Source organism: Meles meles, chromosome 19 (assembly GCF_922984935.1).
Source record: "Meles meles chromosome 19, mMelMel3.1 paternal haplotype, whole genome shotgun sequence".
Taxonomy (NCBI): domain Eukaryota; kingdom Metazoa; phylum Chordata; class Mammalia; order Carnivora; family Mustelidae; genus Meles; species Meles meles.
The window spans coordinates 34637495-34656496 of NC_060084.1; the positions used below are offsets into that span (position 1 = coordinate 34637495).

General features: G+C 43.6%; 1 protein-coding gene across 2 annotated transcripts in view; it reads left to right on the forward strand.

Annotated features, from left to right (window-relative positions):
- ABCC12 (ATP binding cassette subfamily C member 12) overlaps nucleotides 1–19002 on the forward strand; it is a 65216-nt gene that overhangs the window by 15724 nt on the left and 30490 nt on the right. For both annotated transcript variants that reach the window (XM_045988498.1, XM_045988497.1), the window contains exons 9-13: nucleotides 1364–1639; nucleotides 5258–5329; nucleotides 7662–7786; nucleotides 15920–15992; nucleotides 17633–17836. In XM_045988498.1, coding sequence (XP_045844454.1) covers nucleotides 1364–1639; nucleotides 5258–5329; nucleotides 7662–7786; nucleotides 15920–15992; nucleotides 17633–17836 — 750 coding nt within the window. The remainder of the gene's footprint in view (nucleotides 1–1363; nucleotides 1640–5257; nucleotides 5330–7661; nucleotides 7787–15919; nucleotides 15993–17632; nucleotides 17837–19002) is intronic.

Below are 19002 nucleotides of genomic sequence, written 5' to 3' on the forward strand. Positions count from 1 at the left end.
TTTTTTTTCCACTCAGGCCAGCAATCTGGAAGTCCTCTTAGGCATCTGAGGTGCCTGTATCCATACCTCTTCTCCCTTACTATCTACATTCAACTAATCAAGAGCCCAGTTGGGTCACTTTCTGCTCACTGTATTTCCTCAATTTTAAGAGTGATGTTTGTAAGATTGGGTTGGAAGGTGGCACTGTTGACTCATCACTTCTTGAACAAAACACAAGCATGAACACCATCACATTGATGGTATATATTATATCAGATGTCTTAGGCTAGAGGAATAATGCCATTTCTTGACTCCTCAACTTTTCCTCTGTCCCTACTGCCATCACGTTCATTCAAGACCTTATCATCTCTCATCTGAATCATCACAGTGACTTATGAACCTATCTTCTTTTTCCATTATTGTTCTCCTTAAATCCATATCACACCCAGCCTCCACAGAGCTGTTAAAATATTGGTCTGACCAGTGATATTCAACTGCTTGAAATCCTTGAGTCTTTGTTCTCTCTAGGACTGAGACTGAGCCTTCCATCAGCAGGTCCTTAGTTATGTCTCCACCTGATTTCCTATACCCTTCCGATCTTGACTCTGTCATAACCCTGAATTGGTTGTTTCATGCCCCCACCCCAATAAACTGTGGTGTTGCATGCTTCCTTGCTTTTATTAATGCAATGTACTCTGTTAAAAAGTTTCCATCTCCTTTTCCCTCCCTCATCTTTGCCTGTACAGCACCTATACAGATTCAGCTTTGGCTCGAATACATGGCCTTCAGGATGGGGAGTAGAGTTCCCTTCTCTGGAAGTTACAGTGTTTTGTTCTTGTTACATTTCCCTGAAATGTCTGATTATGTTCCCATCTTCCCCCAGACCGTAATCTCTTCAAGGCCAGGAATCTTGTCTTATTCATAATTGTATTTCTGCTGTTTACCCCAGAATGGCAGAGAGTAGGCACTTGGCAAATGTTTTATTGAACTGAGCTGAGTGGGAACTTAAGAAGAAGACACAGTAGAGGTTGAACATGTGACCTTGGTTTCATAAGCATCAGTGCCAGGTAATGAAGCCCACTACCCAAAGCTGGCTAAAACTTATTACCTTGGGCATGAAGAAGAAAGGGCCTGATGTTACCATTCTCCAATATGGGTGACCCACATAGACCCTGTGGTTAAAGAGACATATGTCCTAGATAGCATGAGCTAGTAGACTATTTCTGCTGCAGCTTCTCCTAGGGGAAATATCTTCAGGATATCTTCTCTGAATGTCCTAAGTAAAATTGCCAAGATTATGATTTTGTGTCATCAGAAGATGTATTGGGATGGTTCTTGCAAATGGATAATGTCTGCCCAGTTAATTTTGTCTCTTTAATCTTAGAAAATTCTCATAGATAAAAGCCCCCCATCTTACATCACCCAACCAGAAGACCCAGATACTGTCTTGCTTTTAGTAAATGCCACCTTGACATGGGATCAAGAAACCAGCATAAAAAGTGACCTAAGGAAAGTGCAGAACCAAAAACATTGTCTCAAGAAACAGAGGTTAGAGGCCTACAGTTTGAGTTCATCAGCCCACGGAGTTCCTGGCCCAGAGGAGCAAAGTGGTAGCCCCCCAAAATTGGTTCTGCACAATATAAACTTTGTGGTGAGAAAGGTGAGTATATGTTCTCCAGGTGTGGCTTCCATTTTTCCTCCTTGTAGCACAAAGCTCTGGTCTTATCAAGGCCAAACATAATTCTGTTTGAACTGGGGGTGGTGATGGTGGTGGGAGGATGTCTCTAAGTTGTTTTCTTTCCCCAATTTTAAAATTATGTACATGGTTAATGGAGACATTTTCTTCAAGCTGAGAGAAGACGGTGGTTGTGTTAGTACTGATCTTCAAACTCCAAAGGAGCCAGTTTTAGTGTTGAATGAATAATCCATTTCAGGTGGCTAGGCTCAAAATGACTATCTTTTATAAATCTTTTTAGATTGGTTCTTAATTTCACAATGGAGTACTATGATGGATAATAACTGACAATTAAGAGCATTTAGTATTTACCAGGTGCATAATTAACTCATTTAACCACCCCAGTAACCTAAGAGGTAGGTACTGTAGCCACCCCCCACTTGATGGCTGAGAAACCTGACACACAGGGAGGTTAAATAACTCACCCAAGACCACACTGCTAGCAAGTGGCTTCACACCGAGGGCACCTGGCCCCGGAATCTATGATCTTCAGCAACACGTTAAAAGCAAATGAGATCAACAGGCAACCCAGGAAAGGAAGCCAGCCAATCTATTGGCTGCTCCCCCCTCAGGACTGGGGGATAGAGTCTTTAGACAAAGCTCTGCATTTACAGAATGTGTGGCCTTCTCCTACATGTGGTTCTCTTGCACTGGGAATTCAGCAGCTGTGCTCTGGGGATGGCAGCATTTGTTGACTTTGCTGCAGAGGGTTCAGCATTAATCTTATGCCTAGTATTTTATTATCTTTTAGGTATTCTTTTTCTTAATTAACATATAATGTGTGGGTACAGGTCTGTGAATCATCAGGCTTACACATTTCACAGCACTCACGATAATCTTGTGCCTAGTATTTTAATCTCCCATGTTGTTGACTCATCCTTTTGCCATGTGAGCACTATAGAAGGAGAGGTTCCTATTTACTATGTGACGCTAAGTTCAATAGCTGGTGTAGGGTGGTACTTCTTGTCGTTTACAAGACTGGCTGCCATGTATTTGTTGGAAATGGTAGTTGTTTGGCTGAGTGCAATTAAGCTAGGTTCTCACATAAGTCCTGCTGGGTGTAAACCATTTTGCTTTCTCATTCCCTTCCCCCTGCCTGTGATGTGCAGCACCTGGATTGCTCTAACCATGCCTTTAGAGTTGCTCCAGAGAGGCCTCAGTGAAGCACTCTTGTGTTTTAAAGAAGCTGCCTTTTACCCCCCTCATTTCTATGTGGTGACACTTGCGCTTGCGCATCAAGGACAGGGTCAATGTTTTCTGAAACAAGGGGGCAACACAGCATTGTGTGGATTAAGGGTATGCTTCTGGAACCTGGTGTACGTGTGTTCCAGTCCCAGCCACTTGTAGCTGTGTGACTTTGAAAATACCGCATAACCTCTTAGAACCTCGCCTCCTTTACCTGCTCAATGGATATTTTAATAATAGTAGCACTTTATAGGCTGGGCGTGAGAATTGAGAGATATCATAGAAAAACACTAAGCCAATAGTAAGTCTCAACTGATGTTGAGACTCAACTGTTGTTGCCTTTTTCCTCTCACAACCAAGTCCATCTTAAGAGCAGCCCTTAAATATCTTAAATTCAGAGCATCCATATTTCCCCAAATTTAGTTCCAGGATTCCATTGGGCTATTGTCTCCTTGAGGTCAGGGATGTATCTGTCTCATTCACGGTTGTGACCTTGCACCAAAGCAGGTACCTGGCACAGCATAGGTTCCCAAGACTCTTTTTGGAATGAACAAATGAATAATTGGAATTCTTGGGGGTGCAGGCCACGTGGATTTTCTCCTGAAGACAAGGATGACTCTAGAAGGCTCAGACTTGGCCCCAGAGAGTAGACAGAACTCAAAAGAGAGCCAAATGCCTAGAAGCTGAATCCATCCCTGTGGTCTCTTTGTCCCAAAGTCTTTGAAATGTCCCAGTTCTTTGAAGTCCTTCTAATGGAATTAAAATGGATCAGCTTCACTGAGTTGAAGCTTCAATGACAGTGTGAGCTGCATAAGGCAGGGATCGCATCTGCCTTGATTACTAGTTTATGCCCAGTGCCTAGCATGATGCCTGGTGTTCCATAAAGACTTGTCAAAGAAATTCATGATGACAAGAAGCAATCTTCACGTGCTGAGGGTAGCAGGCAGGACCCTTCTGGTCTATCTCAGATGGGAAAGGAGAAATATTTAGCTCCATGATGATCATCTTTTCTCTTAAGGGATCACTGAAAGCAGTTCTTAATGAGAATGCTCTTAGATGTTCCAACGACAGCATTACAGTATTCACTCGAATACAAGAGTGGGCACGTGTCTGCCTAAAAGTCTCTGTATGGACTCTCACTCTGCCTCAGACATTATATGGCTCACTCCTTCACCTCCTTCATGTCTTACTCAAATGGCACCTGTAGCAGATATTACCGGTGACCCATCCATATGCCCTGGCCATCTTCCAACTGCTGGATCTGTATCTGCGCCCTAGGGCCCTCCCTACCACCCACAAAGCAGCAGGACAGCCACAGCCAAGGGAGCCGTTCTCCAACACTGGCTGTTGGTTATTTACCCCCAACTCCCTCAGCCGCTGGGGGTAAAGAACCATCCTCAGTTTCCCAGGATTTCCCAGCAAGATTGAACTTCACTTGCCTCCCGTGGGTGCTGACATAATAGTACACCCTTGATGGGCCACCTTCCCCTTCCTGTGGTACCTCCCAAACAAACATCCTTCACTCAAATCTTTTGATTCAGGGCCCATTTCCGGGAGAGCTCAAGCTAAGACATTTACTTTTTCAGTAAGGTTCCCTCCAGCCTCATCTCCATATCTCCTCCCCGCTTCATGTGTTTCCATGGCATGTCCCTGACATACTCCGTACTGTACTTACTGACTTTTGGTCCACCCAACTAAAACACAAGCTCCTTGAGGGCAGAGCCAAACTATTGTCTGTCATGTTCAGTACTGTATTGTGCTATTACTAGTGTCTCGAACAGCACCTGACACATAGCAGTCTCTTACAATGATTTGTGGTTGAATTAATAGATTAGTAGCTGTAGAATAACCCATTAACCCAATGTGTTGGAAGAGCATAGCTGCTCAGTAATTTCAGATTATGCTTCAGTATGGTGGAAGGGTACTTAAAAAATGACTTTTGAAAAACACTTGGCTCTCTGTATTTCAAAGGCTACTATTGTCCCCCTGGGTTGTGCAGCCTTTAACTTCTATTAGATTTGCTTTCCTGGAGTGTGAGCAAGGGACAATCCTCACGTCCAGGGCCTGTGTGTTCCAGACCAGCACAAGGCTGTTTCGCATCAGTGCTTGTACATGATTTCTGGAAGTCCTCCGGGCACTCTGCTGTGTTGTGCCAAGGAAAGCACTTAATTAAGACTTAGGTTCCTGCCTCCTCCCAGGCTGCATATCAGGTTTGGGGTGTGAGACTGTATCGGCCATCTCTTAGAGCCAGCAGCGACCACCTGGCCTGGCTAGCACAGTTTGGGGGCAACACCTTTGGCCCAAGACCCTTTAAGAACCGGTGGAATGACTGTGTCTTTTTTTCTGTTTCTCTGGTAGGGGAAGGTTTTGGGAATTTGTGGGAATGTTGGAAGTGGAAAGAGCTCTCTCATTGCAGCTCTCCTAGGACAGGTAAGCTGTGAAGTTGGAGCACTGACATGACAGTCAAATCGTCCCCGGCCTGCCCTGCCTGGGGCCCTTCAAGAACAGTGGACCCAGTGCCTGGGCTCAGCTGCACTGATGCTGAGCACACAGTTAACAGTGGTTTCCAGGAAGTTAATGTGCTCAGTAGCTCCATGCCCCTTGTCCACGTGGGACTGAGCTTTTCATATACTCTTGGGTTTGCCTCCCAAAGACATGTGTTAAACAATGACTGTTTCCTTGCCCAGAGTGCCATCTTTTTCAAAGGAAGAGACAAGTCATCAAGTACATGGTGTTTCCCATGACTTGGGCCATCCTGATTAGAAAGGCCAGCAAGGTGGCTTTACAGGGAGGGATTGAGGCATCTGTGACTCACCATGACTCTAGATTATTTTTCCCCTTGTCCATCTCCATATCTCTAGTGTCTGCCCAGTGCACTGGCTTAGTCAGGCCTTCTTTGATGGAGTGGCTGAATGCATGCATCAACTAAAGCAGCAATGTGCCCTCAGCTTCTCTGCAGACCTCCTGGTAGGAAGAGGGAAGAGTGCAGGGTTCTTGTCCTTTGCTATTTCTAGCTGTGTGACCCCAGTGAAAAGGCCAAGCCCTTTATTGTATTCATAAATTGATACAGTTTCTCATTCCAAATGAATGAATATTAAGTCCTCTTTCCCCCCATCCTGCTGTTCCTAAAGAGAAGTTTGGATGCCTGTAGTAGGAAGAGAAGACACTTCTGAAAAAACAAGGATGTTAGGTTCAGAAGAGCCTGCTAGACCAGGGTGACCTCTTTTGGCCTCAGTTAATTCATTTCTAGAAAGAGCAACAACTCCTTCCCTGAGGAAAATGTGGGGGCAGAATCTGGTGAGTTCCTAAGGTCCCTTATGCTCTAGAATTCTATGTGTGTATCTCTGTCATAACCCTAGAATCAGCAGGTGTGTTCCAGATGACCCATCCCAATTCTCTACTTAATAACAGGAATCTCTCCACAGCATCCACTAAGAAATGAGCCAGCCTCTGCTTGAATATCTTCAGCAATGGGGAGTTCATTATTTCACAGCCAGTTCCCTCTGACGAGTTTTGATGTATATGGAAGTGAAGTTTGCCTCCTTTTAACTTTGGCCCTTTGGTCTGCTCCTTTGGAATCTCTCAGAAAAAATAGAATCTATTTCCCATGTGACATTGGGAAGATCATATGCCTCACCATAGTCACTGGGATAGAGGCAGCAGGGTGACTTTTGAGTGGGCTCTGGACTGCCTGTGTTTACTACCTGTCTCAGCCTCATGCTTACCGTTTAATCTTGGATAAATAACTAAGTCTCTCTGAACCTTGGTGTCTTCATCTGTAAAATGGTAGTTAGGAGGGTCATGGTGAATGTTACACAAGATAATGTATATAATAGTTATCGGGTAACTTCAGGGCCAGTCCTGGTGATTGGCATAGCCCCTATTCATTTTGCTATTTTTATTACCATTATTGTCATTATCATTTTCTCCAAGTCTAGTGTTCTCTGTCCCTTGGACATTTCCTGAGGTGAAATGGCATCACGTCACTTGACCTTGGCTATCTTTCTTCACTATCCGTGACACACTACCACCGCTCATCATCCCTGAGCACCATGCCATCTCTCACAAATCCTGTCTCCTGACAACTTTGAACAGGGCATCATGACTAGTGTCGACTGTTACCTGTTAGATACCCACCACGTGGGATCATCCTAAGTGAACTTATGTACTCAGGGTCACACACTAGAGCTCATGCAAGTTTCTAATTGGATTGTCTATGTGCCACATGAAACTGGATTTTCCACTCCCCTTGAAGAATGGGAAGTTCTGGCTACACCGAGCCTGAGCCCTTGCACCAGGCTCTGCACCAATTGTGCCACTGAGTTGAGGCTGCTTTCTTGAGACAGGGCATGCCAGGACCACCATCGACAGCCATACAGGCTATATCTTGTCCCTGGGGCCTGGCTGAGGAGGGTAGAATCCAGCTGGCGCACCTGGAGGAAAAGGGAGCCTTTGTGATGGGTCCTATCAGAGGGCATTTTGTTCTGGTTGTACAGATTTGCCCTGTGGTCTCTCCAGCCTGCAGCAGAGCTCACCAATGCCTCTTCTGTGGCATTCCTGCCTGGCTGCTCATAGATTTTTGACTTTGTGACCATCAGACTATACTGTTGTGCTTTGCAATGTGGGTCAAGACATCTTGTTGACCCTCTTGCACCATCATAGTTAATGTGCATGGAATACATGGGTGGCAAGGGTGCAGTGGGCCCCTAAAGAGAGGTCTGTGAGGTTTAGCTTCTGAAGGTGTTCTGGTATTTTGCTCCAGATGCAGTTACAGCAAGGGATTGTGGCAGTCAATGGGACCGTGGCCTATGTTTCCCAGCAAGCATGGATCTTTCATGGAAATGTGAGAGAAAACATACTGTTTGGAGAAAAGTATGATCACCAAAGGTAATATGAACTTTGAAGTGAGGAGGCACTTTAGTATTTGATAGCTTCTGCTGTAGATGCTGATGCCATTCGTAACGCTTGCTGAGTGGGTTTCTTTAAGGAATTCTGATGAAACATTTGTCAGATCCAAATGGGTGTTGGTTTTTCTCTTCCTGACCCAAGAGTTCAGGAGAGGCGCCTTCTGCAGACCTGTGATCACGCTCTAAGAAATGGGTGGAACTGGCACTTCGTTCCCAGTGCAGAGTAGCATATGCTCTGAGGTTCTCTGTACTGGTGCATATGTTGTCTGACTGGAGAAAGATCTATCTGGCAATTTTGCTTTAGGCCAAGTAATCAAAACTGCTTGAAAGCATGAGCAGCAGGTATGCAAACTAATCAGTCCTGACATTATTAATTGACATCAGATCCATGAGGACATAGTCCCATTAATATACTCAAAAGGATCTAATGGAAGAAAAACAGAGTTTAAGTCATAATTTTTGGATATACTTTGGATCATTATTTTAAGCACTGGAAAGTAATAGCTTTCTATGATTCTTCCCTGGATTTGGTATGCTGCCATGCACCTTCTCTCATTAGAGTTCTATAAACATCTATTTAGGGAGGTCCTAGCATCATATCCCCATTTTATAGACGAAGAGGCTGAAGCTCAGAAGGGGAATTGACCTGCCCAAGGTCAAGTCTATTAAATGGCAAGGGTTGAGTCTTGAATGCCCGGCCAGCATCCTTTGTTCTCACTGGAGCTTCCTGACATTGGGTCCCCCCAAGCATCTCCAAGCTCCCTGATGCTGAAGTAAAGACCAGTGGAATTGTTGCTTGTTTCTTTGTTTGTTTGTTTTAATTTGGCTGTCAGATCTCCAGTGATGATCTGGATTTTAGCATTTTACTGTCTGAACCCACAAACTGTCTTTGCTGGCTGACATTGGCCAGCATGTGTGCCCCCAGCAAGGGGTCTATTACTTCCCCTCCTCTTCCCTGGCCGTGGCATCCTGTTGCTAGGAGGCTCAAGAGCAGCAGGAAGGTCTGATCAGTGCGGGAGTCCTTGGCATGAGCTGAACTGCTCTGCTCAGTGTTTCCTGGCCTCCTCCCCACCCCACCTGGAATGGCTTCTCTTTCTGTCGTAGCCAGCTAGGAAAAAGGATTCCTACCTTCATCAGGCAGAATGGCAGGGCAAATATTTACCAAATACTTGCAATTTGCAGGGCCATGCAAAATGAGGGGAGAAAGAAGGGTGATTCAGATGTGTCTTTGTCCCTGAGGTGTTCAAGTCTGGGGAAGGAGCTGTAAGAGATATACAGAAGTAACAGTGCACCAAGAAGGAATGTGCCAAGTTCCAGGAGGCCCTGTTGGATTATTCAGAGGCAGAAGAGATCATGAGAGGGAAGAGAGGCGTGTTGCTTGAACTGGGCCTGGCAGGGTGAATGCAGGCCCCCTTTGTGTGTGGCATCTCTAGGGTGACCATGGTGGCTCTCAGACCACAGGAAGCAAAAGAGTAGGAGGAAACTTAAGAGGGCAGGGGTAGAAGTGGCAAAGGGATGAAGATGTGCTGAATGATCTGCATGTCATGGTTAAGGACTGACAAAGGTAATGATGTTAATAATAACCACCACTGATGGAGAACTTGAAGTGCACCAGGAATTGTGCAATTGGCTTCATATATGTGTTCTTGTTTCCTTTTCACAACCCAATGAGAGTTATGAGCCCAATTTATAGAGTGGAGAGTGAGGATCAGGGAAGTACGTTCACTCATCCGAGGGTTACCCAGCTGGATTCAAACCAGATTGTTCTGATTCCAAAGCCCTTGGTCTTTTTTTTTTTTTAATTTTTACTTATTTTTTATTTGAGTATAGTTAACACACACTGTTACATTAGTTTCAGGTGTATGACATAGCGATTCTACTTCTCTATGTTATGGTATGCTCACCCCAAGAGCAGCTACCATCCGTTACCATACAACTCCACTACAATATCATTGACTAGAAACCCTGTTTGCACCTTTCATCCCCATGACTTAATCATTCTGTAACTGGAAGCCTATACCTCCCACCACCCCCTTCACCCATTTTGCCCATTTCCTTCCGCCGCCTGCAACCACCAATTTATTCTCTCTATTTATGGGTCTGACTCTTTTTGTTTGTTTATTCATTTGTTTTTTTAAATTGCATATATGAGTAAAACCATATGGTGTTTGTCTTTCTCAGTCTGACATATCATTTAGTATAATCTCCTCTAGGCCCATCCATGTTGTTGCAAATGGCATGATCTCATCTTTTTTTTAAGGTTATGTAATATTCTATCACATCACACACACACATTCACACACACATGTGCATGTGTGTACGCACACACACATCATATCTTCCTTATTCATTCATCTATCAATGGACACTTAGGTTGCCTCCATATCTTACCTATTGTAAATGATGCTGCAATAAATATAGGTGTGCATGTATCTTTTGCAATTAGTGTCTGTGTTTTCTATGGGTAAATACCCCATATTGGAATCACTAGATCATATGGTATTTCCATTTCCAATTTTTGAGAAAATGCTAGATGATTTTCCTGAGCGGCTGCACCAATTTGCATTCCCACCAACAGTGTATGAGGGTTCCTTTTTCTTCACATCCTCTCCAACACTTATTATTTCTTGCCTTTTTGATTTTAGCCATTCTGATAGGTGTGAGGTAATATCTCATTGTGGCTTTAATTTGCCTGATGATTAATGATATTGATACTGAATGTATTTTAAGTGTCTGTTGGCCATCTGTATGCCTTTTTTTTAAAGAAAGATGTCTATTCAGGTCCTCTGCCTATTTTTTTTTTCTATTTTTTCTTTCCTTTTTTTTTTCCATTTTATTTATTTTTTCAGCGTAACAGTATTCATTGTTTTTGCACCACACCCAGTGTTCCATGCAATACGTGCCCTCCACAATACCCACCACCAGGCTCCCCCAACCTCCCACCCCCCACCCCTTCAAAACCCTCAGGTTGTTTTTCAGAGTCCATAGTCTCTCATGGTTCATTTCCCCTTCCAATTTCCCTCAACTCCCTCTCCTCTCCATCTCCCCATGTCCTCCATGTTATTTGTTATGCTCCACAAATAAGTGAAACCATGTGTTAATTGACTCTCTCTGCTTGACTTATTTCACTCAGCATAATCTCTTCCAGTCCCGTCCATGTTGATACAAAAGTTGGGTATTCATCCTTTCTGATGGAGGCATAATACTCCATAGTGTATACGGACCTCTGCCTATTTTTTAATCAAATTGTTTTTTGGTATTGAATTGTAGAAGTGCTTTATAATATTTTGGATATGAACCCTTTATCAGATGTATCATTTGCAAATATCTTTTCCCACTCAGTAGGTTGCCTTTTTGTTTTGTTGATGGTTTCCTTTGCTGTGCAAAGGTTGTTTGTTTGTTTGTTTGTTTGTTTGTTAGTGGGTCCAAATTTACAGTCCTGAGATCAAGACCTGAGCTGAGATAAAGGGTTGGATGCTTGACTGACTGAGCCATCCAGGCACCCACTAAATTTTTTATTTTGATGTAGTCCCACTAATTTATTTTTGCTTTTGTTTCTCTTGCCTTAGGAGACATACCTAAAAAAATATTGCTACTGCCAATATCAGAGAAATTACTGCCTGTGTTCTCTTTTAGGATTTTTATAGCCTTAGGTTTCACATTTAGGTCTATGCCATTTGGAGTTTATTTTTGTGTATGGTGCTATAACCTGGCACAGTTTCATTCTTTGCACTTAGCTGTCCAGTTTTCTCAGTACTGTTTTTTTAAAAAAATATTTTATTTATTTATTTGAGAGAGTGAAAGAGAGAGAGAGAGAGGGAGAGAGAAATCATGAACAGGCCCAGGAGCAAAGGGAGAAGCAGACTTCCAACACAAAGGGAGCCTGATGCAGGGTTCTATCCTGGGACTCTGGGATCATGACCAGAGCTGAAGACAGATGCTTAACTGATTGAATCACCCAGGAGCCCCTCAGCACTATTTGCTGAAGAGACTGTCTTTTCCCATTATATATTCTTGCCTCCTTTGTCACAGATTAATTGACCATTCAAGTATGGGTTTATTTCTGAGTGTTCTGTTTTGTTCTTTTGATCTATGTGTCTATTTTTGTGCCAGTACCATGCTGTTTTGAATACTATAACTTTGTAGTATATCTTAAAATCTGGAATTGTAATACCTCCAGCTTTGTTTTTCTTTCTCAAGGTTGTTTCAGCTACTTGGGGTCTTTTGTATACAAAGACACAAATCTTAGTATCATTTGTTCTAGTTCTGTGAAAAATGATTTGGTATTTTTTCTAGTGATCACATTAAATCTATAGATTGCTTTGGATCGTGGGGACATTTTTAATTTTTCCAATTCATGAGCACTGTATATCTTTCCATTTATTTGTGTCATTTTTTATTTCTTTCATCAGGGTTTTATAGTTTTCAGAGTACAGAACTTTCATCTCCTTGGTTAAGTTTATTCTAAGATATTTTATTATTTTTTTGGTGCCATCATAAATAGAATTGTTTTCTTAATTTCTCTTTCTGCTAATTTCTTATGAGTGTGTAGAAATGCTACCAATTTCTGGGTATTAATTTTGTAGCTTGCAATTGCACAGAACTCATTTGTTACTTCTAGTAGTTTTTTGGTGGGGTTTTAGGATTTTCTATGTATCGTATCATGTCATCTACAAATAGTGACAGTTTAACTTCTTCTTTATCAATAAGAATGCCTCATTTATTTTCTTGTCTGATTGCTGTGGCTAGAACTTCCAGGATTATGTTAAATGAAAGTCGCAAAAGTGGATATCCTTGTCTCATTCCTGGTCTTAGAAGAAAACCTTTCAGTTTTTCACCATTGAGTATGATATTAGGTGTGGGGTTTTCATATGGCTTTTATTATGTTGAAGTGTATTTCCTCTAAACCTAGTTTGTTGGGAGTTTTTATTTGACTGAGTGTTGAATTTTGTCAAATACTTTTTCTGGATCTATTGATGATTGTATGATTTTTAACCTTCATTTTGTTGATGTGATGTACCATGTTGATTGATTTACAAATACTAAACCATTCTTGCACCCCCAGAATAAATCCCACTTGATAATGGTGAATGATCCTTTTCATGTACCATTAAATGGGGTTTGCTAATATTCTGAGGATTTGGGCTCTGTATTCATCAGGGATATTGGCCCGTAGTTTTCTTTTCTTTTGTTGTGTCTTTGCCTGGTTTTGGTATCAGGGTACTGCTGGCTTCATAGAATGTATCTGGAAGACTTCCTTCCTCTTCTATTTTTTGAAATAGTTTGAGAATAGGTATTAACTCTTCTTAAATGTTTGGTAGAATTCACCCGTGAATCCATCTGGTGGTCCTGGACTTTTATTTTTTAGTAGGTTACTACTATTATTATTATCATTATTACTGATTTAATTTTGTTATAGTAATTGGTATGTCAAAATTTTCTATTCCTCCTTGATTCAGTTTTAGAAGATTATATGTTCCTAGAAATGTATTCATTTCTTCTAGGTTATCAAGTTTTTTGACATGATTTTTCATAGTATTCTCTTATAATATCTTGTATTTCTGTGATGTCAGTTGTTACTTCTCTTTTACTTCTTATTTTATTTTTGGGGTCCTTTCTTTTTTGTGTGAATCTGGCTGTTTATCAATTTTATATATCTTTTCAAAGAACCCACTCTTGGTTTCATTGATTTTTTTTTCTGATTTGTTTTCATCTCTATGTCATTTATTTCTGCTCTAATCTTTATTATTTTTTTCCTTCTACTCACCTTGGGCTTTGTTCTTTTTCTAATTACTTTTAAGTGTAAGGTTAGATTGTTTATTTCAGCTTTTTCTTGTTCCTTAGAACTACTTTTGCTGTGTCCCAGAGATTCTGAACCTTGGTGTTTTCATTTTCATTTGTCTCCATGTATTTTTATAAAAAATTCTTCTTTGGGGCACCTGGGTGACTTAGTGGGTTAGAGCCTCTGCCTTCAGCTCAGGTCATGATCTCTCTCTCTCGGGCTCTCTGCTCCGCGGGGAGCCTGCTTCCTCCTCTCTCTCTGCCTGCCTCTCTGCCTAGTTGTGATTTCTCTCTGTCAAATAAATAAAATATAAAAAAAAATTAAAAAAAATTTCTTCTTTGATTGGTTGTTAAGTATCAGTCTGTTTAGACTCCACGTGTTTGTGTTTTTCCCACTTTTTTTTTCTTGTGATTGATCTCTAGTTGTATTACTGTTGTGATCAGAAAAGATGCATTCTATAATTTTGATCTTCTTAAATTTATTGAGGATTGCTTTGTGGCCTAACATTCAACATATTCTGGAGAATGTTTCATGTGCACTTGAAAAGAATGTGTATTTTTTTGTTTTTCAATGGAATGTTCTTTATATATCTGTCTATCTGGTCAGATGCATCATTCAAAAACTTTTCTTATTGATTTTCTGTCTAAATGATCTATCCGTTGATGTACATGGGCAGTTGAAGTCTTTTACCAGTATTGTAATACTATCAATTTCTCTCTTTGCATTCATTAATATTTGCTCTATGTACTTAGGTGCTCCAATGTTGGGTGCATAGATACTTAAAATTGCTTTATCCTCTAGTTGGGTTGATCTCTTTATCATCATGTAATGCCCTTCTTTGTCTCTTGTTATACAGTCTTTGCTTTAAAGTCTATTTTGTCTAATGTAAATATTGTTATCCTTGCCAAAGCCCCCAGTCTTAACCACCATATATACCACTCCTAAAGTTGGTGTATGGGTGTGATGCTCAGGGTTATGCCCAGCTTCTGCCCCAGGATATTAAGTGCTGCCAGGGGTCAGCATGCCACCTGAAGGGCAGCTACCCATGATCTGCCTGCTCACTCTTGTTGGTACCCTTTGTTAGGGAAGTGTGTCCTGTAAAGTCTGAGTTGTGAGGTTTGTCCACTCTCATGCATTGAGAAGAGAGGATCCCAATGATGCTGATAATACTGATGATATCAATCAGCTAATCAATCAAGCAATTAATTAGTCAACTAATTAAGTGGAGGCAGGCAGCCTGTCAAGTGGGACAGAAACCTAGGGTCCAGTGATGGGAATTGACTGTGCCTTGCATAGGGTATGACCTTGAACTGATACCAGGAACATCAGGGAAATCAGAGCAGGAACTAATTTCTAAAGCAGCAATGTGGTACTCTGGGAAAGATTCTATTTATGGTGGAAGCCATCCGAGTGGGAATGAGGTACAGAGAAAGCCCAGGGAGGAGGGTGTGGAATTCTCTCATAGCTTGAGGCCTGAGCATTTTTGAGTTCATACCTACTAACTTATTGACTTTCCTGGATCCCTTGTTGTGAGAATTTCCCAGGGAGTGAGACTGGGGTCATGCCTGGTAGGTCAGGGGTACTGCAGTTTTGTTGTCCTTTGTAGGATGAGGTGCTGATCCCAGCAGCATGGGTGCTGAGAGTTGGTTAGGGCCTTGCCCATTAGACTCCCTACAGACTGGCCCAGTGCTAGACAGTGGGCAGTGCTGAGGGACAAAACCAAGAAGCTAGGACATCCAAGGACCTGAGATCCTATTCCTCTTGGCTTCTGTTCCTCAGGCAGTATTCTCTGTGCCCAGTGTACTCAGGTCTCTCAGGGGGAGAAAACCCTGCTCTCTCCAACCTGGTAGGAGTGACTGGTGGATAGAGGAGAATCCTGGAGCAGAGGTCAGGGTCATCATTAGTAATCATCCCAGAACCCTGCTGTTACCTTCTACCCACACGCATTTCTTCCATTTATGGTCTTGCATCCTCTGGGAAGCCTCCCACAGCGACCTCAGCTCATATTGGTCACTCCCTTGTTTGACTCCCAAGAGCAGTGCTAGTAGTTGGAGTCCCCAGACTTTCCTTCAGAGGTTTTGTGTACATTGAATCATCTTCCTCTCAGGGCAGAAAACCTGTGAGGGAAGGAGCTATCCTTAAGTCAACTCTGAATCAGGTGTGTGGGGAATGCCTAGAGGTCAGGGGGAAGCTGCATTTAGACATCAAAGATGAAGCAACTGGCCAACTCCTTGTCTTATTCCAGTGACATCAGCAATGCCTTTCCAGGCAATCCAGGGCAGCAATGGGGTCTTTTGTCACCATGCTGACTTATGTCATTTGTGTCCACAGGTATCAGCACACGGTTCGTGTCTGTGCCCTTCAGGAAGACCTGAGCAGCCTTCCTTATGGGGACCTGACTGAGGTGAGCAGAGCTAGGAGCTCAGCTGCACTGTAGCAACATGGCAGCCTGGCTGCCCAGGTTGAAAGGGCTGAGGCAGGCAGGCCCTGGCTCCATCCACATTTGGATGCTCTGAAGGACAGAAATGTCCCAGGAAGTGTGGGAAAAGCCAAGTTCTACCATGCTGAATTCCTCATCTGGGTTTATTCTCGGGGGAATATTAACAATGGTTATGGTACCAACTCTACCTGTGTTGGGTTCAGTGTGGTAACTCTTGGAGCCATTCCCAAACCACCTGTTAACTTAGGGAAGGTTTCTGGTTAAATCTGCTTCCATAGCTTATGGACTGGCTCTGTCTTTCAAAGACAGAGGTCCAGGGGTGCTGCATTGTAACTGGTCTCTAGGGCTCCTTCTTGCCTCGTTTACTCTGCCCTCCTAACACTGCTCTCAGCTGCTTGTCCAAAAACCTGCCTGGGTCCAGGGTTGAGCCTGCCAACTGAGGTGACTCAGGGAGGGAGGCCATCATGCATCTTTCTGTTTCTCCATCCCAGTGTGCACTCTGTTTAGTCTTTGGTTTTGCCCAAAAGCAAAGGAGGAGACCAGAAAGCTAAAGAATCTTGAAGAAAGATGAGTTCAGAAAACATTACATTCCTCTGCTAAGGCCCTCAATGTGCCTGTGTCAAGGAATTGGATACCACAGCCACCAGAGTCTGGCATTCAAGATCTCTCTTGCTGCAGCCCTGGCCCATCTCCCCAGGGTTTGCTTCTACTCATCCCTACTTGCCTAAGTGTACACTTGACTTCCAGCCTCCAGACCTCTGTTCTTGCCATTGTTACCACCTTTCAATTCCAACCACAAATCCACTCCCTTGAGGGAGACTTTCCTGAATCCTACAGTCTGCAGTAATTTGCCCCAGAATACTTGGCTTATGCTTCTCGGTTTCTGCTGATATGTGAGCTCCCAGTCAATAGGGAATTTTTTTTGTCCAGCTTCATGTGTCCTTCCCCTGTGCTCAGCCCAGTGCCTGGCTGAACATAATGGGGACTCATTTTGGTGTCAGTTGGACAGAAGAACATAAAGTAGGCTATCTAGATTTTCATCCTTTCTACAAATGCTTACTGAGCACCTGCTCTGTGTCAGGTGTGATGCTAGGCCTTAGGGGTAGACTGTTAAATACAGTAGACATGCCTTCCATCTTTGTAGAGATTAAAGGTCCTAGTGGAGGTGGGGAGTTGGTACACAAGCGAGCAAATTGAGAGCCTCCTTGTCCATTTGCTCCTAGGCTCTGCTCCCTCCTCTTCACCTGCCCACTCTGCCAGAGCATCTACTCAACAATTCCCTCTGATGTTGGTGATTAAGACATAGCCCTTCTCTATGAGATATGCACTAGAATGAGGCTGTTGTGAGACAGGTCCTCCTCACTCAACACTGGAGTTTTTCCCTAGTTGCCGTTGCCCACCAGGCTGCCTACAGAAATGAGTCTTCCACTTCCCAGGGCATCTGGTACAGTCAGGGGGTCCCTGTAGGGGTTGGAGGAACTCGAATGTAGTAATGATCAGTCTGCAAAAGAGTCTTGAGAAGCTTCAAGAAGCTCTTGTTCCCTGAGGACTGCAGGGTGGGAATGGGGCCCAGTGGTGGACAGTAACATTGTTCCTGCCTACAGATTGGGGAGCGGGGCCTCAACCTCTCTGGGGGGCAGAGACAGAGGATCAGTCTGGCCCGCGCTGTCTACTCAAACCATGAAATCTACCTGCTGGATGACCCTCTGTCAGCAGTAGATGCCCACGTGGGGAAGCACGTTTTTGAAGAGTGCATTAAGAAGACACTCAAGGGGAAGACAATTGTCCTGGTGACCCACCAGCTGCAGGTAACTGGAACTGGCAGAATTCACGAGGTCACAGGATGGGTGTGGTGTCTAATGCTCACAAGTCTCCTTTTCTGCCTAAACCTGTCCCATCCATGGCTGAGACAGGGCCAGCGTTGGAGGAAGCAAGATGTGTAGGTTACATTCATGATTCTCCCCAGCCACCCCAGCTTGCACATAGCCCTGACTGCTCCTCTTTGGGCATAGACTCTATTAGTCCTAAATTTGGGTTTAGTGGAGCCAAGACCTTTCTTCCACCAGAGGATAGACTCTCCAGAAGCAAATGACCCCTATCTATGGAGTAGACATGGGGCACTTCCTCCAGCTCTGGACCACTGATGGTGGTGAGGTGGGAAGCCAGGTAGAAAAATTCAGTCCCCACCCTTCCCTCAGCAAGGCCTGGGTGGGCCTGAGAATAGAGTGCCTGGGAGGGGGATAAGGAGCTCTGATGCCCTAGAAATTACTCGCCAGGGGAGAAAGGCTGGAGACCAGGGCTTTTGGGCTAAGGCAAGACACTTTTCCTTTCTCAGAGCCACTCTCAGGCTTAGGAACATGAATATTACTGAGGAGTTACTAAGCTTGCCCAGAGGGCTCGAGAATCAGGCAGGGTGGAGAGATTTCTCACAGTGTCAGCTTCATCAAGAGCTCTGAATACCTGGTTGGCATCCAAGGCTCCCCTCTACCCTGAGACAAACCAGATTTCCTCCCGCCTCCATCTCCCCTCTTCACAGTGAGTCTGTATAGGTGTGGGGTACATGTGCATGTCTATGTGTATGTATATACATGTGTGCGTCTCCTGCTGGAGGAGGGATCCCATGGGACTGACCTGCATTGAGAGGACTGTTGGAGCAGAAGTCCTGTCTTCTTTCCTCTAGTGCCACCGGTGGGGAAAATATTCAACAGGGGCCTGGTCTGGGGGTAAGAGACAGACCTCATGGTCTTTGTAAGGGTAAGTCAACTTAGGGCAGGGGAGGCAAATGAGGTCACCATGGCTCCAGGGTGCTCTAAGCAGCATTTCTAGGATCTTCTATCAGTGGCCAGAAGGACCAGTTTGAAGAGGAGGACATTTCCTAAAGACCCAGGAAAACCATTCCTTCCCATTACTGTAGTTCTGCTCCCAGCCTGTGTCTCTTTGCTGAGGACTGGAGTTCTCAGAATAAACTCCAAGC